General features: G+C 43.5%; 1 protein-coding gene and 1 long non-coding RNA gene across 3 annotated transcripts in view; one reads left to right on the top strand and one right to left on the bottom strand.

The window, feature by feature from the left end:
* LOC109503159 overlaps positions 1–10,773 on the bottom strand; it is a 32,479-nt gene extending 21,706 nt beyond the window's left edge. The window contains exon 1 of the long non-coding RNA XR_002162059.3: positions 10,246–10,773. This is a non-coding gene — a long non-coding RNA (uncharacterized LOC109503159). The remainder of the gene's footprint in view (positions 1–10,245) is intronic.
* Positions 9,875–24,768, top strand: part of LRP2 (LDL receptor related protein 2) — a 198,633-nt gene continuing 183,739 nt past the window's right edge. For both annotated transcript variants that reach the window (XM_045033909.1, XM_023259431.2), the window contains exon 1: positions 9,875–10,200. In XM_045033909.1, the coding sequence (XP_044889844.1) occupies positions 10,122–10,200 (79 nt within the window). In that variant the 5' untranslated portion in view covers positions 9,875–10,121. The remainder of the gene's footprint in view (positions 10,201–24,768) is intronic.

The raw sequence follows: 24,768 nt of genomic DNA, 5'->3' as shown, positions 1-24,768 counted from the left end.
AGAGTGCAAGCAGGGGAGGGGTGGAAAGAGAAAGGGAGACACAGAATCTGAAGCAGGCTGCAGGCTCTGAGCTGTCAGCACAGAGCCCTACGTGGGGCTTGAACCCACGAACTGTGAGATCATTACCTGAGCCGAAGTCCTGTGTTTAACCAACTGAGCCACCCAGGCGCCCCGACTTAAATATTATTTTAAAGTTATTACTTTCATGATGACAGAATGTACAAATTTTGGACGATATCTCATCCAAATGTTGTTTTGCAGTATATTCAAATTTAGTGAGTTTTTATTTTTGTGCCATATCTGTTACTAAACAGGTTCCTATTACAACAGGGTGTACTGCAAATATTAGGCAGAACATATTATGCTTTGAATTGAAAAATTGGAATTTTGGAAAACTGTATCTGCCATTGGGAACTGGATAGCTTAAGTATACTGAAAGACTTTTTTCTTTTTTTTACAATGAGTTTTGTGGTAATATTAGCCAATGTAATTAAAAAAAATATTCTATAATGAAATACATCAACATTTAGAAGAGCTGCATAAGAGTGAATTAATATTTTCAAAATGACTAGTATATAATGATACAAAATCCATTCAAAGTTTGGGGCGCCTGGGTGGCGCAGCCGGTTAAGCTTCCGACGTCAGCCAGGTCACGATCTCGCGGTCGTGAGTTCGAGCCCCACGTCGGGCTCTGGGCTGATGGCTCAGAGCCTGGAGCCTGTTTCCGATTCTGTGTCTCCCTCTCTCTCTGCCCCTCCCCCGTTCGTGCTCTGTCTCTCTCTGTCCCAAAAAAATAAAAAAAAAAAAGTTGAAAAAAACAAAAACAAAGTTAAAGACCAATGGATTTTAATGTAATTGTGGATGAAAAGTTCCTTGATGTGGTTTCAAATTCCTTATTGTAATTAACTCTTAGGAACAACTTGTTGAGTTTTGGTGTAGTATGAGAGAATAGTCACAATTATATGAAAAATATATTTTAAAGTTAAAAATATGAAATAACAGTAAAGGCATTGGGAAACTACAGCACACTCAGCATTTGAGAGACCATGAGCCAAGAAAGAAAGGGAAAACACTTAGGAAAGCTGGAAATTCTCTGCTACTTTTCTTCTCAAAGCATTTCCAATTTGTAAGCTGCATTGATATGAGAAGTCTAATATAAATAAATGTTTACACGTTAAGAGTTTAATCAGAGCTTTTGGTAGTATCATGGTGCTGCTGAGATAAAGACTGGAACTCAGAGCCACTAAGGAAGAAAAGTTCCTGGAAAATGCTGCACATTTTCTACTGAGGTATTTAAAGGACAAACCAGAACTAGTTCAGCCCTCAAAAAGATTGAAATCCAGGGGTGCCTGGGAGGCTCAGTTGGTTAAGCATCTGATTTTGGCTCAGATCATGATCTCACAGTTTGTGAGTTCAAGCCCCATGTTGGGCTCTGTGCTGACAGCTCAGAGCCTGAAGCCTACTTCGGATTCTGTGTCTCCCTCTCTCTTTGCCCCTCCTCTGCTCACATTCTGTCTCTCTGTCTCTCTAAAATAAATAAACATTAAAAAAAAGACTGAAATCTAGTCTTGAGACACTTCATTCTGGTTGGATCAAAGATTTACCCCTATTTTGACTCCTACTTGAAGGAAAAGAAATTCTCTTTGGAGGAGATAGCATCATCTATAGCTTACACAATATGTTATACTCATTTAAAGTATTCAATTAAAATTTGTCAAGCATACCAGAAGCTAGAATGAAATTAATGGAAAAAAAAAAGAAAGATAAACAATTGACAGTTTCAAAAGATACAATTCATATGTTGGAGATGATGATATGGACAATTTCATGTGAGAACTGGGCTCTTTAAAAAAGGATTTGAATGGAAATTCTGGAACTGAAAATATAATGATGGAAATAAAAAAATGTAATAAATGACTTTGACAGTATATAAAACCTAAAGTTAGTAGAAAGATGGAAATAATAAAAGCAAAGATATTAATGAAATGCAAAACAAAAATAAAAATGTAATTGATGTAAAAACAAATCCAAAGTTGGTTCTTCGAAAAGACCAACAAAATTGGTAATACTAGAAAAGAAAAAAAAAAGGAGGAAATAATCAATCAATATAGTAATGAAAAGAAGGGCAGTACTGCAAATCACGCAGATTCCAAAAAGATAAGAGGAAATAATGAACAAATTTATGCCAATATATTTGAAAATGAATGAAATGGAAAAATTTCTAGAAAAGCAAAATTGCCAACATTGACATAAGAAAAAAGAAAAATCAGTCCCTTGGTGGCACATTGATTACATTGGACCCTTTATATATGGAGGAAGAGGTGATTTATTTTTTCCAGAATCTACTGGTACTTTGAAGGTGGTTTTGTCTTTCCTTTTCACAGTGCCTCTGCCAGCACCATAAAAATGCCTGATTTACTAACATGGGATCTTGAATAGTGATGCCTCAGAACAAGCAACTCATTTACAAGTGAAGGAGGTTTAATACTGGGTATTTGACCTTGGAATGCTTTAGTTTTATTATACAGCTTGTCCTCGATTTATGATTTGACTTATGATTTTTTGATTTTACAATGGTAGAAAATAGATATGTATCCAACAGAAACAGTATTTCAAGTTTTGCATTTTGATTTTTTCCCCTGAGGTGGCAGTGTGTGGTATAGAACTGTGTTGTGATGCTGGGCAGTGGCAGCTTCAGCTCCCTTCATCCCTTCAGCCAGGCGGTGATGAGGGTACACAACTGATAACACTTACAACCCTTCTGTACCCACACAACCATTCTGTTTTTCACTTTCAGTACTCTGCTCAATGAATTACAGGAGTTTTTTGATACTTTATTGTAAAATGGACTTTGTGTTAGATGATTTTGCCCAACTGTAAGCTAATGTAAGTGTTCTGAGCACGTTTAAGGTAGGCTAGGCTAGGCTAGGCTAGGCTATGATGTTCGGTAGGTTAGGCGTATTAAATACATTTTTGACTTACGATACTTTCAACTTCTGATAGGTTTATCAGGAGGACGTAACCCCATAGTAAGTTGAAGAAGGTATGTATACCTCATAACCCAGAAGGAGCTTCCCTAATAGTACAATAGAATGACTTGTTCAATTTGTATTTAAATTACAAGGACAAAGCTTTGTAATTTGCTCAAGGACAAAGCTGTGGGATTGGGATATTGTCTTCTATGATCTAGCATGTGGCAGGTATATGCTGGTGCCTCTCACCATCACGGTAAGAATTTGTTAAATGACAAGAATGCAGTTTAGGTTCTGCTGGATCAGAGATCCTGATCCTTAGACAGAATGATTTCACCAGGGGACACGGTAAAAGTACCACAGAACATTAAGGTATGACAACTGCCTAGTCACTTGACTCCTTACACGGGTTTCACCTCACCTTGACTGCAATCATTATGCTTCAGGTGTCTGTGGCATTTCTTTCATTTTGTGCCCAGGAGCTTCTCCATTGCTGCAGGCTCTAGTGGCTAGGGTGAACACACATGCATACCCCAGGTGACAGGGAAGGTAATGCCCCCCATGATCACTCTTAGCCAATAGGGGATGGGAGCTGAAAGAGAAAGAGTTCTCCTGTTGATCCAGGGGAATAATTCTGAGAGTCGATCTAAATTCTCCTTAGGAGGGTTCTGGGAGATCTAAGTGCCAGATATCACAGCAGTGACATTGATATAGCGCACTCAGTCCTGGACAGGGTCCCGCCGCCTCGCCCTTCCCAGGGGCTAGAACCTGCCAGTTATTGCCACCCCTTCTCGCTGGAGCACCAACTGACCGTCTGGGACTCTGCTGACTCCCAACAGTCCAGACTGTACCTTCCTACCTTGCGTACCTTCCGTGGGCTTTGGTGATTGGTGACACTCTGAGGGGAGGAGGGAGGGGGAATTATTTTAGAAACACAAAAAGAGAGGCAGAAACAGACACAGAGAGGAATAAACCTAGAATTAAAAAAGAGGAGGGCTGTGAGAAAAGGTAGCAGTCATTTCGTGGCTTTCTTTTTGAGATTTCTGGATTTGGAAATGCAGAGCTCTCTGCTCTGACCCAAATCACTGGAATGTGGTTGGCCTCCCTGCACTGTGAAGCGGAGGAGAAGGTGGGATTGGGGACTGGAGGGGCAGAGGGGTCTGGTGCTTCCTGACTCTGGTGAGTTCTGGCTTGATCAGAACATCTGTGCATGCCTTAGGCTCACCTGACTCCCAGGGCTTCCTGTGATTGGGTCATTAAGTCCTAACATTTTTTAGCAGAGTCCTAATTTTATTCAACTTTTTTTTTTTCAATCCGTGAGACTTACTAGATTCCCTGTTGTTTCTTTAAAATTCTGCCAAGACTTTTCATATGACTATATTTGCAAATCAGGAGGATTCTCCTGTGATACTATATCTGGTGTCTCCATTTTTGGTTTGGAAAACGTGGCTGCTGCACTGGTTGTCCCTTTAGGTGTTGCTGTGGCTTTCTTGGCCCTGGCTACCTACCATGAACCGGCAGCTGACTTATGGCTCAGGACCTGGTTACAAGTTATTTAAAAAGGTAGGCGGTGGGAGAGTCATAAATGCAGTGTTCTTCCTTTTTGGATTGCAGTTGTTATTACATCAGAAGCATACTGGGGCTGCCTGGTAGGTGAGATATCTTAAGATGTCTTTTTGGTACTTTTTGATGGTTTCAGTCTTGCTCTGTTTTGCGTGTGGCAGAGATCCACTCAAGTTGCTCGAGCAAAAGAAGGATTATTTTAAGGATATAGTAGGTTAGGAGCTAGACCTGGAGTGGAGTCAGGAGTTTAGGCAGCTCCAAGAACCTCTGCCTATCTCTCCCCTATGTCTCTGAATCTCACCATCAGTGCTGGGAAAGCAGATAGTATATTTGAGAAACCAAGAGGAGGCCAGTGTGTCTAGACTGTCATATGAGATTCAAGAGATTGCCAGGGGCCAGATCCTGCAAAGACTTGTAGATTATGCTAAAAATTTTGATTTTTATTTCAGAATACTGTGAAAACTACCGAAGTGTTATAACCAAGTGATCTATGTAGTCTGCATGACTGCAAAATATTATCCTGGTTTCAGAGGGAGAAACTTTGAGGAAGTTACGGGAATACAAGTGTGATGACAGCTGGACTGAGGGAAATAGAGCTGTGAGGACACATTAGAAGGGACTCCTAAGTCACTATGGGGGGCTTGGGAGGTATTCCTGGAAGAAGAGGTATTTTAGATGAGATTGGAAAGTTTAATTGGAGTTAACCAGATGAAGAAAGGTGTTGGGAGGGAAAGAATGGACACAGGCAATAATAGGAGTGAACACTGGGACATAGGAGGGGAACTGTTCATGTGGATTTATGATTTCCAAGTTTCTCAAACTTGAAAAAATCATTTGATTTCAATATAATTTCAAACTCACAGAAAAGTTGCAAGAATAGTGCAAAGAAACCCTCACATACTCTTTGCCCATTTGCTCTCTCTCTCTTCCTAACACACACGCATACACACAAATTTTGCTTTCTGAATTATTGGAGAATAAGTTGCAAAGTCATGTTTCTGTACCCCTAAATCCTCTAGGATGTATTTCCTAAGAACAAGGACCTTCTCTTTCCTAAGCAATGTCAGACAATTCAACATTACAAGATGCTATTATCCAATAGATAGTCGACATTGAAATGTCTGTTTTTCCTATATTTTTCCCTAGTCCAAGTCCAACCCAAGCCTGTGTGTTGCATTTAATTACCATATCTCTAAAAGGTTTCTTAGTCTTTGTCTTTCATGACCTTGCCATTTTTGAAGAATACAAGTTGGTAATTTTATAGAATGTCCCTCAGTTTGGGTTTGTCTGCTGCTTTCTCATGGCTATATTATGCATTTTTGTCAGTGATACCATGAGGCATCTGCTATATTTACCAAGTTTCTAGCTTGTGTAATCTTTAAGATGCTTTAACATCTGCCCTGCAGGCATATGCTGGACACACCTTGCAATGGACAACCTGATGGTATGCCCTAGTCACCTTGCCTTGACCTCCTGCCTCCCTCAGTGCCTCCCTCCTCTGAGAGTTCTCCCAAAGGAGTGTTTTTCAAATACAACCTGGCCAACCCTGAGCGTGTTTACCCTATCTGCGTATTCCTTCCTTCAGAAACCACAGAAAAGCTGCTTGCCCACATTTTCCCTCCTTTCCCTCTGGGAATGCTCACTTTGGTACTTCCCTGTGTGGCCCCCCAGTTGTGTGACACGTCTTCCCTCTCTTGGCAGCTGGACGCGTATAATACACTACCTTTCCAATGGCAGTCATCTCCTGATCTATTGACCATACTATACCTAGATAATAATAAAACCTACTAAGATATCTGCCAGGTTTCTCCACTTCTCCTACTATGTGTAATTTGTGGAGAGATACCTCAAATTTTTTTGACTGTGATCTATAATAAGGTGACCATATATACCTATATATACATATGAATGAACCAGTTTTGTGAAACAATACGTATGCTTTCCACATGAAAGTTATTTTAGTTTCTATTCTGTTTTATTTAATTTGAAAATAATTCTTGTCTGAACTACTGAATTGATTTCTTACCCTCTAATTAGTAATGATCTTCGTTTGAAAGCACTAGCCTAATCCAAATATCACTTTGGATCATCTGATTGCAGAATGGAAAATAGATGGATAGATGGGGGGGGGGGCAAAACTGACGACAAGGAACTTGTATAAGGCTCTTGCCATCATTCAGGTGAGAGAGTCTAGGTGGCTACTGGCCATGAAGTTGAGAGAAGTGGGTGGGTTTGGGAGTAAAGAAAGTAGATTGAAGAATTTAAGTTAACAGCACTTCATGATTGATTGCATGTAGGGGTGGGGAAGAGGGAGGGGTCAAGAATGACAATTCAGGCCTTGGCCTCTGGGCTGGATGGTGGTGCCCCTTTCTGAGATAAGGAACAAGGAAGGTTTACGGTTCAGGCTCCACCATGTTGAGTTTAAGGTATCAAGGACATTAGACTGGAGCTGTTCAGTGGGGCAGTTGGCTCAATAGCATTTAAGAAGCAAGTCTGGGTTGGATTAATAGCAAATTGAAGTTGAATTTTACTCAAGGAGATTTTACAACTTTATGCCCACTGCAGGAAACAGAAGTTTAAGATAGGAACAAATTCTCTGAAAATAGTTTTAATGATTTGTTATTGAGATGCATAAGTAAAATAATATGTACAAGTCAAAAATGTTTCAAGGAAGTCAATTAACATAAATTTACTAGAATATCACTTTTCTGCACTGTTCCTCTCTGTCTCTGGCTAACTGTAAAGTCTTACATGCATATATAGAGAGAGAAATGTGGAAAACAAAAGAAATTGCTCTTTACATCATATAGAAACAATGTCGGCTTAAATCACCACTGTGCTAACTCGGGCTTTCCCGGATGCTGGTCCTCAGATTTAGTCCTCCAAATCTAGATTTTCTCAGGTATAGATACCGGAGATAAACAGGCTGCAAAAAGATGCTTGTTTTCAAGCGGCACCAGTTTGGGGTTGCACTGAGAAAATGAGATTTTCTAGTGGAAAACTGTGGATGTGTGAATTTACACCCACAGCGTTGGGAGTGATGGACCGTGCTCCGTTAGTGGTCACTCATTCCCCATCCCCACCCTTTATCTGCTCCCCTCCCTCCCGCTCTCCCTCCATTCTCCCCCCTTCACTGCGTTATTCTGGGATTAACGGCGGGGTCGGCCCCGTACACAAACGCAGCTGGCTCGTACCGTCAGCCTGAGCCCCGCTGTGCAACCACGTCAGGAATTCCAGTAAGTTGGCAACACAGGAGCACAAAGACAACAACAATGAGGAAAACCCTTCAGTGCAGAAAGGAATGTTTGGAGCCCTGGCTGCTACAGTGAAAGGACACACACACACACACACACACACACACACACACACACACACCCCACACTCGCGCCCGCGCTCACCCTCCCACACCCCCCACGCGCCCACACCCGCACTGGGAGCCACCCAGCCCCTCCCGCGCACGCCTCCCCAGCGGCCGCCGCAGCTCTTTGTAACTCCGCGGTGCGGGGACGCTCATTGACTATGCAGCGCGGCCTGGGCGGGCGTCAGAGCCGCCTGACCCCGGCGCGGTCTCGTACCATCGCCTCGGCCGCCCGGAACCGGCATAAATCACCAGCCGAGACTGAAGTGCAGCTTCTCGCCCCCTCGCCGCTTCCCTCCTCCCACCGGCCTCAGCCTCTTTACTTCCCAGACCCCTCTGCCCCTTCGGTCCCCAATCCTGCCTCCTCCTCGGCGCCGCCGCCGGACAGCGCCAGTGCCGTGCAGGGAGGCCAACCACGTTCCAGTGACTTGGGTCAGAGCAGAGAGCTCTGCCTTTCCAAATCTAGAAATCTCGGAAAGAAAGCCGCGAAGTGACTGCTGTCCCTTCTCACAGCCCTCCTCTTTTTTTAAGTCTAGTTTTTCCCTGTGTCTGTTTCTCACTTTTTGTGTTTCTAAAATAGTTCCCCTTGCTCCTCCCCGCAAAGCGTCACCAATCACCAAAGCCCACGGAAGGTAGGGGTCCGGACTGTCGGGGGGTCAGCAGAGCCCCAGACGGTCGGTCGGTGCCCCGGCGAGAAGGGGTGATAATAACTGGCAGGTTCTCGCTCCTGGGAAGGGCGAGGCGGCGGGACCCTGTCCGGGACTAAGTGCGCACAGGGATGCCGCCTCCACTGTTCTGGCCCCTCTGGCTGGGGGAAAAGGGCTCCTGACTCCTTGGACCGGGACCTGGCTCCCGGGGCCCTGCTGCGGAGTTAATCCAGAGCCCGGGACAGGAGATTCTGGGGCGACCCCCCGCCCGAGAACGGCCCCTTCTCATAAGACAGGGATCCCGGGTCCAGGAAATAAGTCGCGCCACCCCTCCTTTTTTTCTGCCGGCTCTAGAGTCACGAACCGCCTGAGGAAGATGCTCTGAGGATGGCTGTAAGGTCCCTCCGCAGGGCTCTTGGGGGCCGGAGTCCCCGGCAGCCTGTCTAACGCTGCCTTGCAGGAGGGAGCTTCAGGGCTCCCTGAACCCCTTACGTCTCTCCCTCATATAAAGGCGCACCAGTCAATCCAGAGGACATTCATTCTTTTCCAATGTTGCTTCAAATGGAACAGATTTGTAAGAAACGCGATCTGGCGGTGACACCTGTGTATGTGCTGCTTAAGAAAAGCTGAACAAGGATCCAACTCTCCCCCCAACATTGATCTGCCCCCTTTCTCTTGGAAAAAAAAAAAAACAAAACCAAAACAGCACCCATCTCAGCATCTCAACTCTGTGGGTGAAACCGGGGTGTCCGAGAAGCCTAGAGATTTCAGACTAGAGAATGGTCACAAATCGCTCCCAGCGGGCTTATTCCTTCCGTTTTCTTCTCTTCTTTTTCTTCCTTTTTTAAGACTGTCGGTGGTAGGTTTCCCCGCGGACTGCGTAGCCGACTTCTGTTGCGCAGGCAAACCCGCGCAGAGGCTAGGGCAGAACGTGCCCGTGTGTGTGTGTGTGTGTGTGTGTGTGTGTGTGTGTGTGTGTGTGTCTCAGGCGGGTGTTCGAACAAGTGTGAGACTTCCAGGAGTGAGTAAACGTGTGAATGCCTGTGAAGTGTGCGTGCACGTGTCGGTGTTTGTGTGACTGTGGAGTACCGCACGCGTGTGCGACTTAGGAATGTGTGTGCCGGCGCGCGAGTGAGCGCGTGAGACTGTCAGTTTGTGTGACAGTGAGGAGTGTGGGCTACGGTGTGCGCGCGACCCTATGAAGTCGTGTGTGAGTGTGCGCGCGCGCGCGTGGGGTGTGCATGTGAGAGCGCACGTGTGTTCGAGTCCCTACTCCTCCCTACGCTGCGAAGTGCAGGGGGCGGGCCTGGCGGCAGGGGGCCTGCCCCGCTGGATTCCCGCATGCTAGTTCCGGGGCGGTCGGGTCTCAAGGGCTTTATGCACTGTCTGGAGGGTGGGGACTTGCGCGGGTAGAAAACGGGATGCCTCGGGCGCTGGGGCCGGCTTTCTGCCACTAGGAGCTCGCCGGGGTGCAGGCCTACAGGAGCGCTCGCGAGCAGAGGTGCCGCCGGTGCTGCGGGCTACGCGCGCCCACCTCCCGGGGAAGGAACAGCGAGGCCGGGGCCCCGGACGGTCGCGGGGATGGAGCGCGGGGCGGCGGCGGTGGCGTGCACGCTGCTGCTGGCTTTTGCCGCCTGCCTGGCGCCGGCCAGTGGCCAAGGTAAGCGCCCGCTGGCCGGAATTCCGCGCAGAGCTCCGGACTTACCCGGCAGTGGCAGGGGTCGAGTCCGTGAGCGCACAGAGGGGACCGCGGCCGGGAGGGGGCCAGGGCAGGGCGGCGGCGTTGGAGCGGCTCCCGCCGGGGCGCTCAGGTTGCTCAGCGAGGGGCGAGCGCGAGCACCCCTCCTTCGCCCGCCCGGCAACCGAGCAGCCACAAACTTGAGAAAGCGGCTCCGCCGGTTTCGGTGACAGCGCACCCCACGGGGACCCCGTCTTTGTTCCCACGGGACTTTCTCCCGATCCTCTGGAAAGCACTCTGCAGTTGGAACCCGGAGAATGAGGTTCTCTCAGCCTGTGCGCAGTCTGTTCCCCCCACTTATTTATTCCCTGGGGGTGCTGAGCGGTCCTCGGAGCTGCTCAGTGCGCAGCTTTCCACCTGCAGCGCGCAGCCGGGGAGATCCCTTCGAAGGCTAGAGCAACCCCCCCCCCCCTTCTTTTCCTCGGCGAAACTTGGTCCCGCTGTGACCCTCAAGAGACTGCATCTCGATGCAGATCATTTACGAGCCGAGATAAGGCAAAGAGGCGGGATTGGCGGAGAGAGCGGCTGATATACTGGAGCATTTTCTTGAAGGGTTTTCCTTTTCAACGGGGAGGGGGGGGGGGCTTTTGTGTTGATGAATGGGGCCCCGTCTGCGCGGCCAGAGTTTTGAGGGCTGGAAAGCAAAAGTTTCTGGTATGAAGCGCTTTAAAATTCTCTCAAGTTGTCAGAATTTACGTTTTTATAGAAACAGAGGCAGAGAAAGAAAGGGAGGAAGCAGTGGAGAGAATAAAAACAGTACGGGTGAAAAACAGGGAAGACAAGTAGGGAGAAAAAGGGAGAGAAGGGAGAGGAGCAAACTTTGAAGACAGAGCAGCGAACGGAGTGGGGGGTGGGTGGGGGAGAGAGAGAAAGAGAGAGAGAAAGAGAAAGAGAGAAAGAGGGAGACCAGGGATGAATGGGAAGGGCGAGGAGGAGGCCGGGGAACCCGCGAGCTCTCTCCAGGCTTTGCGTTGCTAGGTAGCAGCCCAGAGCTGCGTGTGACCGACCACCAGACAGACAGAACGGACGCTGCTGCCTCCACAGGGACTAATCTGTCTGTGGGGATGGGAGAGTTCTCCCCCCACTTCTCTCCCCTCCTGCTCCTTCCTTCCCGTCGGACAACTTAATTGCCCTACAATGAAAATGAAACCCCTATTGTTGTAGGATTAGCCAAAGCAATAAATTGATTTCCCTGGATCACATATTGGGGTTGACGGGTGGGGACTGTAGAAGTCCCCATTTATGGCAGAGAGAGGGAAAAGCTTGTGGATGGGCCGTGGCATGTATTCAAATGGTTAATCTGCTTTCTTTCCTCAATTCTTAGCGTAAGCTCCTTAGAGGGAATCAACTAAATAATTATACAGCAACTCCTAGCAGTACCCATTTCAGACTTCCTGAGAAGTTTGGAAACGCCAACAAACCTCACTGGTTTGTAAAAATCTTTGGAGAGGGAGGGGAGGCGGGGAGAGACTGTTAATAATTCTTGCTTTGCACACCTTTTTCTCAGGGTTGGTAACACAGAAAGAGGATTTATTATTATCGTGGAGGGTTTGCCGCAGCTCTTAGGGTGATATACATCGTATGTCCTAAGTATAGCCATAGGATTTACTGTATGTTCCTGTCAGTGCCTGGCAAAAGGAAATCTTGTCCGGATTCATCTGGGATACATCTGGATTGTTCCCATACAACCCAAACAGGTGTTTTCTCCCCTGGATTGATTGTTTAGTCACCAATAAGGTGTACTTAACTCTTTTTTTTTTAATTTTTAATATTTATTTTTGAGAGAGAGAGAGAGAGAGAGCGAGCGAATGGAAGAGGGCAGGGGGGGGGGGAGAGAGAGAGAGAGAGAGAGAGAGAGAGAGAGAGTTGGAGACACAGAATCCAAAGCAGGCTCCAGGCTCTGAGCTGTTAGCACAGAGCCTGCACAGAGCCCAAACGCGCCGAACTCAGGAACTATGAGATCATGACCTGAGCCGAAGTTGGACGTTTAACCAAGCCACCCAGGCGCCCCTGTACTTACTCTTTTTGGTGGTTTAAATCCATCCATCTTCTCTGATAATATACAATAATATGTACAGTAATAATAGCATATCATACACTTATACATGTGGCAGACCCTGTTCTAAGTGCTTTACACTAATTGACATTTAATCTTTATAATACTATAAATACTATAATGTTGACATTTAATCTTTATAATACCCCTTTGATGTAAGTACTCTTTCTATATCTGTTTTACTGATGGGAAATGGAGGCATGGGTCAATGAAGTTAACTTGCTCAAGGTCATACTGCTAGAAAATGGCAGAGCTGTGAGGCCAGTCCAAGAGATTCTGAGTCCAGAGGCTATAATTTAACTGCTATAGTGTGTGGCTCTCTCCTCTATTTCCCTGTCTCTTTTATTTTGTACTAAAAATGTCCTGCTCCCTAAGTCACTACCCATGTATGAGGTTACTAAAGAATCTGAGTGGTATTTTACAAGTCTTTGCCACTTACGCACCATAACTCTGGATATTTTTTCAGAAATTCTTTTCAGGTTTCTATCATCTGACCTTTAGGTAACCTTCCTGTAAGGTTAAGGAGATTTCTAGATTCCTGTCCTATTGACTTATCAGGTGAAGTAAAGTATGACATTGTAAAGATCCTTATTTGAGCACACACTTTAGGTAAGATCTTCCTGCAAAGTTTGCATCACTAGAAATTGGAAAAGACCTCTGAGTATTTTATGGTTAGTCTTTAAAAAAAAAATTATAACACATCTATAGCTAAAATTATTTGTATTTTCTTCATATTTTGTAGAACGCTGTTAAGAAATATTGGGAGAGCCTGAACTCTGGAGTCAGGCTGTCTGGGTTCTAGCAATGGCTTTACCAGTTTCTAGCTGTGTGACTTTGGGGAAGTCACTAAACTTCCATGGCTCAGATTGCTTATCTGCAAAATTGAAATGATAAGAGAATCTACTCCATGACATTTCATTAACATAAAGAGATAAAAGTGCTGAATATGTAAGGCATATAGACAAATAACTACAGCTATTATTATATTGACCAACACTAAAAGTAACATTTCTTTTTTTGTTTTCTATTCGTATTTCTAATTTCCAAGTGCACATAAGGAGGCCTTAGGCATTTTCAAGTAACATTTCTTTGAGGAATTCCCAGATCCCAGTACATGACTGAAAGTTTTTTTGAGAAAGTGGTATTGATCTTCAAGTTATATTCTTTCATTCAATAGAAGCTGGGTTATGCCTTTTATAGTTAGTATCAGCTTTATGACAATTACACTTTCAGGTGAAGTTTATGTATTTAAAAGGATTATGGGGCCCAGTAACAAACAGGCAATATTTTGGTTCTGTCACATCTCTGATACTGCTGCTGCTTTAATTTCACAGCAGTTGGCTTCTTTTTCTCTGCTTGAAGTTCTTCCCAGCCAGTTTTTATAGTATAGGGCTTCTGCTCAAACTCCCTTCAGTCTTGTGCCTGTCCTGTTCTAATAGAAAGTTAGACTTTTATAGATGGGGGAAACCTTAGCTATCAGCTGGTCTACTTGCATTATTTTATAGATAAGTAACTAAACCTGGAGGGAAGAAAGGGGGATGGACAGGAGGGAAAGGGAGGGGGTTAAGCCCTTAGCCTAAGGGCCTGTGGCCCAGGATAGAACCAGCTCTCCTCTTTGTGTCTTCCTAATTGATCATTTTTAATTTTTTTAAATATTTATTTATTTTTGAGACAGAGGGAGAGACAGAGTGTGAGCAGGGGAGGGACAGAGAGAGAGACACACAGAATCCGAAGCAGGCTCCAGGCTCCAGGCTCCGAGCTGTCAGCACAGAGCCCAACTTGGGGCTTGAACCCAAGAACCATGAGGTCATGACCTGAGCCAAAGTCAGATGTCCAACGGACTGAGCCACCCAGGCGCCCCTAATTGATCATTTTTAGATATAGGGTGGGTCACATATCCCGGGTCTAAGAGGAATCTCAAGTCTAAGAGGATAGGTTAATACAACCATGTGTCATGTCCAGCTTGGTTCAGAACTTATGCCATGTTAGTGCCCCACCTTTCAAAGACCGTATCTCTGGATCCATTTTTCAAAATCTTGGGCCATCGAAACGTGTTACTAAGGTTTATGGATTTCATAGTACAGAATAGGTATTTATTCTTAGTTGAAGGTAATTGTTAGGTCATTTTTTTTGAAGTTTATTTTTGCGAGAGGGAGGGAGAGAGAAGGTGAGCAGGGGAGGGCAGAGAGAGAGGGAGAGAGAATCCCAAGCAGGCTCCTTAGTGTCAGCACAGAGCCCTATGCAGGGCTCCACAAACCAACTGAGCCACCCAGGCACCCTTAGTGGCTACAACTTTAAATGTTAGTCTAGATTCATATTTGTAAATGACAGAAATCTAAATTAAACTTCCTGGAGCCAAAAAAGGAAATTTATTTCAATACGTAATTGTAAAGATATAACTATTAGGTTGAACCATATGGGATTGCTGTTTTTCTAAGAAAGACTCAACCTAATATAAAATTTTATATTTTGCTCAACCTAATATAAAGTGGAGGCTCAGCCTATGTCAAGCTGATCTGGTTTCTCTATCTTCTGACTCTGAGAAGACTGTTCTCAATCATGTTCTTTAGTGTCTTAGGATGGCTGTCAGTGGCTCTTGGAGCCATGTTCTTTCTGGGAAAAAGCAAGAGTTTTTGTCTTGTCTTAAAAGTGTAAGTTGCCTCTTGGGCTCTGCTTAGGTCACAGACTCATTGCAGAACCAGTCATTGTACCTGGCATGAAATGTGCCCATGGCTTAGGCTTTGGGTCATATGCTTGGTTCCTGCAGTCATGGACTAAGGTCGACCATAGAGGGAAATTTGGATAGGGCTCCCAGGTGAACAGAGGCTGGGCTGCAAAAACCAAATCTGTCTAGGACACTTTATCAGGTAAAACCAGCTGATGCTATTTTTGTTTTATCCATGAAGACAGACTTAAAAGGCTGAAGAAACTTCTCAAGAGCAGTCAGTGCTGGAAAAACTCAATGAATTGAAGGGGGGAAACATATTGGAAGTATTAAAGCAAAAGGGATGAAGTTTTATGTTCATGTGATCATGTTGCAATTTTAAGTTTAGGAGAACAGGAGAAAGAAGGACTTCTAGAAGATTTACTTGTAGCCTAAAGGCTTCTTATATGGAGCAGATCTTTGTGATGGATAGGAAAGTTCTGAAAAGTGAGCTGAGAGAGCAGAGTACAGGAGCTCTTGAGTCCATTATATGATTTCATTTTTCAGTGAATCCTACGTCCTTTCTCCTTTCTCAGCTAACTCTGCTTTCTTGCTTATATTTCTAAGACTTTGCTGCTTTTCCAGGCAGTAGGCCTTGGCTATGAGAATGGGGTGGAAAGAAAGAAGAGAGGAGGTTTGGAGACATTAAAGTGCTTCTGTGGAGGGGTGCCTGGGTGGCTTATTTGGTTGAGCGTCAGACTCTTGTTTTCGGCTCAGGTCATGATCTTATGGTTTGTGTTGGGCTCTGTGCTGATCCTGCTTGGGATTCTCTCTCTCCCTTTCTCTCTGTCCCTCCCTCCCCACCCCCCCCCAAAATAAATAAATAAATAAAAACATCTAATTAGAAAAAAAAAAAGCTTCTATGGAGACAATACATCCTGGGGCAAATCCAAGAGTCCTTAGCATTTAACCTAAGAACTTCTTCAATAATGGTAGAGCAGGTGTCTTTCACACCTCCCTGGATTGATTCGGAATGTCAAATATATATGCGCTCTATGCCAATGGTTATTTTGCTGGTCTTTAAGTCTTATTTCTAAAGCATGTGCTGAGAAACTAGAAACATTATCATTCCAAAATTAAGATGGTTAACTTTTATATAAGGGTACTTCTGACTTAGTACAGTGCCAAAACCCAATGCAAGGAAATAAGAAGTCTCTCTAAGAAAGGTGACGGGTTACACAATGTGAAGTTTCATGATGAAAGCTCTATGCTTTTAGTCATTAGCCCTCAGGTCATGCCTGACCCCCAAGGTTATTGGGAACAGGGAGAAATGAATGAAAGGAGGAAATGTAATTACCATTCTGTGCATTGAAAAGTTAAGCCACTGTTACCATGGATACAATGGCTTGTTTATTGTCCAGATCTTGAGATCCAAGTTTGTAAGCAATACCAGAGGTTTATGTACTATCGGTCAATAACACATGAAGATTCTTTCTTAGTAACTTTGAGCCTTTACTCACTAATCTACTGATTGACATTAAATGAAAACCTATCTACTTTTGACGTTCCTATAGGTGTTAAATGTGAACAAGGGGAAGAAGACAATAGCCACAGTTCTGTTATGCTAGACTTTCTTGGATTCTTATATAAAAGCATCCTGTCCTATAGTGTCAGAGATTTGCTTGTCTCTTTGGGCCCAATTTTTGGTTTTTATTTCATTAGCAAGGAGAAGCTTTTTTGTGTAAAGGCTGAAAAAGCAAAATAATTTATTTCATTAGGGAAATCCTCAAAGTTGAACTGAAGAATGGAAGGGTTTTTTTAAAATATGAAATATATCAATCCTATGCACATTATAATCTCACTAAAGGAGAAGAGAAAATGCTAGCATGTGCTTCCACACTGGCTTAATTTTGATATGGGGAAGGAAGGGTGTGGAGGATACTTTTTGTTGCGAGAAACAAGAAACTGAAAACCCACCTCAAACTGGCTTAAACAATAAAGGGTATTTATTGGCTTGTGTAAGAAAATTCTGAGGCCGAGTGGGGTTCAGGTGAGGTGCAGTCAGGGCTCCAGTTCTCTTTCTTTGTGTTTTTCTTGACTCTACTCTCTTCTAGGTTTCAGCTTTGTTTTCAGTCCAGCTTCCCCTATTGTTATATTATAGCTGCCAGAGCAAATGGGGCTGCATGTTTTCTTGATCATATCTAGGGTGAATTCAACATTGAGAGTTTGCTTATGTTCTCAAAAGCACTATTTCACCACAACTTATAGAATGCTATAATTTTTAGGAACCCTAGATAGAAGTCAGCCAGTTCCCCTAACTTGGCATTATCATCAAAGTCACCTGGGGAGCTTTAAAAAGTGTATAGATTCTTAGGGCAAAAACCCAATCTTACTAAATCAGGAGTATGGGCATCTGTTTTTAAAGAGTTTCCAGTTGATTCTGAGGGTCAGACAATTTGGGAACAGCTGATCTAGGTAATCTCTCATTTTTAGTTTTGTAACTAAAGGTATACTAACATGCCACTGTAAATTCCTTCTAGCAGTTAAATACACTCTGTTAAATCCATACTTTCTTTTGAATGGGGACGTTACAAGGTAGCTACAGTAAGAAGGAAAACTACTCTTTTATATCTAGTGCTGCCCTCATTTCTGGCCATCTCCTATCCTGCCTAACATGACCCTCCCTCCCTAGAGCTACTGTTTGTGTCTTAATTGTATTCTTTGCTCTGTCTCTGGACACAATTGAAGTCCTTTCTCCCCCTCTCAGAAACTTTGATTCTTTAAGCTGAGCAACTGTTGGATGGATCCTCTAATCCTTTCTTACCCAAATTAGGCAGATTTCTCTATAACCACTGTAATCTCTCTCCTCCAATTTATGTCAGAGCATCCCGACAGAGCCCACTGGCATCTAAAGCAGCCATCTATTCCATGGTTGGAATGGGAGTATTGGAAAACCTTGTAGCTCATTTCTTTTATAGCCTAGGCTCAATTCTTTGTAGACCCCACTGGGACTTAGAGTCCGTGATCCTACCACCTGTACACTGTCCCTCAAATCCCTTGTTTATTTACTTCCTCATCTTTTATTGTTATGACTCTTAACATTACTTCCTTGCCTATACCACCAGCAGTCGGGCCCCCCTGTCCCGTTGTCTTGCTCTCTTGTGCTCTGCCAAAGCTCAGTCCTGGTTAAATCTAATGCTCCACATCTGCATTGCTGTAGCTAAATGTGGCAAGAGAAAACACAAAACTAGGTTGACTGATCTCATTATAAATTTGTGAAACTAATCTCAACCTCAGACCTGCTGTCTGGTGAGGTCATTCACTTTCCTACTTCCTTATATCTCCTTTTTCCGACACCACCTGCTCAGATGACATTGCTTCTTATAAATGTGAAAAGAAGCAATCAGAAGAGAACTCAACAAGCTCCCATAACTCAGCCATCATCACCTGCATACATCCTGTCTGTATATTCTGTCTTCCCTCTGGTTACACTGGATGAACTTTCCATGCTCTTAAGTTCAAACAGTTCATTCATGTTCTACATTGAATTCTGTCTTAACCTCTCATTAATTAATTGTCTACTCTCTTTCCCCACATTTCTGTTCCTATTTTCTCTGTTCCTCTTTATGGCAAAATTCCTTCCCAGATTTGTCTATACCCACTGTAATTTTTCTCCTCCAATTTTTCTCAAATCCATGCCTTTCAAGTTTTTGCTCCCACCCTTGGTAGATACTTCTTTTGCCAAGGTCACTAATGACCTCCATGCTATTAAATCCAATAATCCACTCTCAGCTCTTGTTTTATTTAACTATCAGAGGCATATGACACTGTGTATCCTGCCTTCCTCCATGAAACACCTCATCTGGCTTCCAAGAAACCAAATTCTCCTGGTTTCCTTCTTCCTTGCTATTTTATTCCCGCCCATCTACCTGACTGACTACTTTTCATCTCTGTCTACGCTACGTCTTTGGAGACTCATCCTGTCTCATGGCTTTACCATCTATATGTTGACAACTTCCAAATTCGTGAATCTGATCCAAATCTAGACCAATACCATAACTCTGATCTTCTCTAATGCCCTAAACCTGCTTTCCACATAGGCTTTTCCATCTTAGTAAATGGCTAGACCATCCTTGCTCGGATTCCTTTTTCTTTTATATCTTACATTCAATCCATCAGAAAATCCCATTGTTTTAATCTTCAAAATGTATCTAGAATCCAATCACTTTTTACCATGTTTATTGCTACCACACTGATCCACATCATAGTCAGCTGTTACCGAGATTATTGCAATAGCTTCCTTATTGATCATTCTGCTTCCCTTTTGTCCCTCTTCTGTCTACTCTTGACACCTATTTAGAATATCAGTCAGATCATGTTACTACTGCTCAAAAGCTCCAATGGCTTCTGTCACACACAAGTTGAGTTGTCTAGAAACAGACACTAAGATGGAGTTTGGGGTAAAAGATGTTTATTAAGATCATTTCCCTTGAAGAGAAACGAGGAAGCAGGAATGGCAGAAGTTAAACACTCTGAGAAGGCCTCAGTCAACCTAGTGGGGAGCTCTGGAGCAAGACTTGACTGTGAGAATGTTCTATGGCAGGCTGCAATGACCTTTTTTAGTTACTAGATGTGGCCTGCCCTCATAAGGGCATGACCTTGGGCAAGGTGCCTTTCTATAACTGAAGTGGACCCCAAAGGAGCTGAGTGAATGTAGAAAACCCTTTCTCCTCTCCCCCTCTCACAATGCTCTAGGCATGGTGATAATCCTTGCTTCCTCCCCCCATCCCCCCAACATAGTGTGTACCTTAAGGCTTTTAAATTTGCTTTCTCTCTGAGTGCTCTTCCCTCAAATTGTGCATGACTCACACTCCTTGCTTCCTAGAGGTCTTTGCTCATAGGTCACCTTATCAGTGTGGTCTTCAGATTTTTCTTGATTAACTCTCTTCATTGCACTTATAACCATCTGACACAATGTATGTAACTTATTTATTTATTTACTTTTGTCTTCCTTTCTTTAAGATGTCAATTTCATGAGGGCAGGAATTTTTATCTCCCTTGTTTATTGCTTTATACCTAGTATCTAGAATAGGGCTAAATAAATAAATATAAGTTGAACAAATGGGTAAATGCCCCATGGACTCTAAAGCTAAGAAGGGGCATTCAGCTCATCACCATATCCCTGGTATTGCCAGCCTTTAGTTCCCCCAGGCTCCATCAAAAACCCCATGGAGGGAATAAAAAATTGCTATCTCTATTAAAACAAGTGGCTTAGCAATGCTGTTTCTCTCCATTTGACTCTTCCCTTTCCTCCGCCTCGCTGACCCCCAACACTGATGATTCCCAATGCATTTGAGAGTGGCTGATCCTGCATCAGTCTCTTTAACCTTTCTAACGTTAACTTAGACACTTGGTTACCCTGTGAGAATCCCCTGTATATACAGAATGTGTCATCCTGCTATGTTTAGGACAGATTTGATACAGTAACTTTTACAAAAAGATAAGGCAAAGTTTTTGACATTATGTTAGTGGACTGCCATTCTGCGTTTAAACAACACAAAAGAAAGCTGTCTGAGGCCACAGCACGGTGAAAACAGCCTTGATCACACAAAAGGGCCTCTTTGAAGAGGGGAGTGGTTTCCCAACTCAGGGAGGCGGCATGGACTATGGTGGAAAGAACATCACATGTCAAGCCGTGACATTCATCAGTCTTGTTCCTGATGAATGAAGGAAAAATGGGCTCAACCAAAGAAGGACCAGACTGCTGAAAAATGCCCATGACTGCTTGTCCTGTGAGCACAACCTTTCTCATTCCAGGTCCCATTCTTTTGAGGACTCTATATACAACCATGACCAAATAGGTTAAAGGCAGAGGAATGGCTCAGTTACATGCATGAATGGGTAGTGAAGTTGCAAGAATGAGGTAAAATAATTATGGATAAATTTTTTGGAGTGCTTGCTACATGTCTAACACTATCCTAAGTGTTTTACAGGTATTAATTTACCCACTTCATTAACAATCTGCATTTGTGGATAAAAGACCAAGGCAAAGACAGGTGCCCAAAGCCATCCAATTACTAAGTGGTGAAACCGAGATTGGAACCCAGAGCCCTTATTCTTACATATTGTCACTGTGGACAAGTAGGAGCAGGTAGAAGATAGTGCCTGTCTACACAGTCAAACAAAGCCTTATTTAATGGTTCATGTTATGTTACGGTGACCTCATTTCAGAGATTGTTAGCTTTGCAACCCAAATGTCAGATATTTTTGTGTGACTTTGGCAATCATTCATGTAATACATGTTGATCAAGACCTTATGCTCCCGGCGTGATGTAACTAGTTATATCAAAGGATAGAGAGATTCCTGTGACATATGCCTGTCAAAATACCTTACTATTCAGAAGTGTACACTTCTATTTTAACCTACTTTTTCCTCTATACTCCTTGGGTATCCATTGATTCTTGCTTGCTGGCTTCCTCCTGTACTACCATTCCTTATCTGGCAGTATTCTCTTCTCTATAATTACATGTCTTTTCATTCAAAAGATGACACCCAATTGGAGAGTTCTACTCTAACTTCCTCTTAGGGATGACAGATTTTAAAAGGTTGCTGTTGTTTAATATTGATGGAAAAATTCTTAATAAGCTCTCTTATTCAATATCCTAGAAGATAGTAATGAACAAGTGAGAGTGGAGTCTCTATATCTGAGGAGGCTGCTCTTTTTTTTTAATTAAAAATTTTTTAAATTTTTTATTTATTTTTGAGAGAGAGAGAGAGAGAGAGAGAGAGAGAGAGAGAGAGAGAGAGAAAGAGAATGAGCAGGGGATGGGCAGAGACAGAGAGAGACACAGAATCCACATCAGGCTCCAGGCTCTGAGCTGTCAGGGAGCCTCTGAGCTGTCAGCACAGAGCCTGATGTGGGGCTCAAACTTGTGAACTGCAAGATCATGACCTGAGCCAAAGTCAGACACTTTAAAAAAAAATTTTTTTTTAACGTTTATTCATTTTTGAGAGACAGAGACAGAGCATGAGCGGGGAAGGGGCGGAGAGAGAGACACAGAATCTGAAGCAGGCTCCAGGTTCTGAGCTGTGAGCACAGAGCCCGACACGGGGCTCGACATGGGACTTGAACTCATGAACTGCGAGATCATGACCTGAGCCAGAGTCGGACGCTCAACTGACTGAGCCACCCAGGTGCCCCTATCAGACACATTAAAAAAAAATTTTTTTTTTAATGTTTGTTTATTTTGAGAGAGAGGGAGAGAAAGCACGAGCTGGGGAGGGGCACAGAGAGAGGAAGACACAAAATCTGAGGCAGGCTCCGGGCTCTGAACTGTCAGCACAAAACCTGACATGGGGCTTAAACTCATGAACCGTGAGATCATGACCTGAGCTGAAGTTGGACACTCAACCGTCTGAGCCACCCAGGTGCCCCTTGAGGAGACTGGTCTTGTAGAGATGTGGAAGGCATTTGCCTATGGGCTGAAGGTGCTAAAAGGTCTCTTGGCCCCCAGACGTCTCTCATCTTGGCCAAAGATGTCTGCTTTGTCACCGTTAGAACCAGTTCTTAGGAGTAAGACATTGTTTCCTCCTGAAACTCTGTTTAAAAGGGTAGAAATGTTTACCCCTCTAGAGCAGAGGAGTTCGGTGAGATAGCCATGCAGGTAAAAGTTTGCTAGAGCAAGGTTCACTGAGAATGAGATCCAAAACTGGTATGGTTTGATGGGGGATGAAAGTAGGGAGGAAGTTGCCAGAGGTGACAGGTAGTCTTGAAAGGGAGTCAACTTCATCTCAACTGGGTTGCCTAAATCAGCATTTCTAGGAGAAAAAGTTCTTAGGATGATTTTACGGGGAATTTCTACTGTGAATCTGTCAAGTGGACTTCCAAGATAGAACTTCTTACCTTCTACTATGGCTCTGCTTCCTCAAGTTGGCTGTATTTGAAGTAGGATTGTTAAAACAACAGGAGAGGTTGACCTTAAAAGCAACAAAGTTGTAAGGCTCTATCAGTCATTCCTTAGGGATTCACCAGTGCCAAGTAAGTGGGAGAGGAGGCTTGTGGATTTAATGTACGTTGCAGTTATGATTTTTCTAGACCATAATGATGACTATTGATAGGTACTTCTGGTTTTGTTTTTAGCATGTAGTACATAAAAAGAATTTGCAATGAACAAAGTAAAATGCACATATTTCTTAAGTCAATTGTTAAATGGTTGATTTTTTAAATGTGTTTTTAAATTTTTATTTTTGAGAGAGAGAGAGAGAAAGAAACTGCAAGTGGGAGAGGGTCAGAGAGAGAGGGAGGCAGAGGATTCAGAGTGGGCTCTGTGCTGACAGCATAGAGCCCCACACAGGGCTTGAACTCACAGACTGAGCCATGAGATCATGACCTCACATGAAGTCTGATGCTTAATAAACTGAGCCACCCAAGCGCCCCAATAAATGGTTAATTTTTGTGTACCAAAACTCTGAATTTTTTTTCCAGTTCACTTCTGCCACAAAAATTTACCTCTTCCCTAATATTTGGTGCAGTGAGGTGTTGAAAGAATTTGCAAAGTAATCATTGAAAGCCGAGATTCTGGTGAAAAACAAAATGCATGGTTTAAAAATTGAACATACTAACTGGAAGGCAGTGAAAGTTAGATGATTCTCACTGTAAATAATTAAACCCAGCAGTGAAGACAAGAGAAAACGTGGGACTTGAGCTCAGAGGGATACATCTTGTATTGAAGTCTTTCACTTGTCTGTAAGGGAAATCCTAGAGGTCTTTAATAGTTGTTGCCGATTGTGAATATGTGCAACAAAATCCCACCGTAATCCAGATTTATTTTTCAAACACTTTGCTGTGATGGAAGGAATGAGAAAAGGGCGGGAGGGGAATCAGGTTTTATCAAGACCCTTGCGCTCTTTCCCTTTAGCAAGTGTAAGCGTGATTTGTCACAGTGACCTGGGACTTTGGTTCCCTCCAGAGCCCTCTTGTACTGTGGGTGCTTTGGTAGATCAAAGACAATTGGCTTTATTTTTTTTCAGAGAAGCAGTGGGTCTACTAATTGAGAACTGGCTAGCCATGAGAGACATGGGTTATATTCCTTCTGATTGGTTTTCTTATGCCTCCCCACCCCCTTTTCATTGAGGTGGGGGAGGGCAGGTGATTTGTCTTAATTTTTCTATCTTTAAAAAAGGGAATAAGGTTTCATAGTTTTTATGAATATTGGCATTATGAAGTGCTTTGTTTTATTTAAAAAATTAGCACAGACTAAAATAGACTTTGTAGTGTGCAGCTCTATCAGTTTTAATATGTGTATATATTTGTGTAACCACTACCACAGTCAAGATTAGAACAGCTCAGGGGTGCCTGGATGGCTCAGCCGGTTGGGCAGCCGACTTTTGGTTTCTGCTTGGGTCATGAACTCTGGTTCATGGGTTTGAGCCCCGAATCGGGCTCTGTGCTGATGGTGTGGAGTCTGCTTGGGATTCTCATTCTCCCTCTCTCTTTGCCCCTCCCCTGCTTGCTCTTCCTCTCAAAAAACAAACAAAAAAAGACAACTTAATTAAACCAAAAAAAATTAAAAGATTAGAACAGCTCAGTAATAACGTGCCCCTCATGCCCATTCCCCCACACGATTTCTTTGTAGTCACACCCTCCAAATAAGTTCTCAAGTTATTTTTTTGAAAACTCACTTTCTCATGTGAAAGTCTCCATTGCCTTTCATTTGCTCATTTTTACTTGAAAAGTGTTCCTAGCTCATTTTTTAAAGTAATTCAAAAGGACATGGATGGTAGGGTTGC

The sequence above is a fragment of the Felis catus genome, chromosome C1 (genome assembly GCF_018350175.1).
Source record: "Felis catus isolate Fca126 chromosome C1, F.catus_Fca126_mat1.0, whole genome shotgun sequence".
Classification (NCBI taxonomy): domain Eukaryota; kingdom Metazoa; phylum Chordata; class Mammalia; order Carnivora; family Felidae; genus Felis; species Felis catus.
The sequence above is the reverse complement of the archived record's forward strand: the minus strand, read 5'-3'. Positions and strand labels throughout refer to the sequence as shown.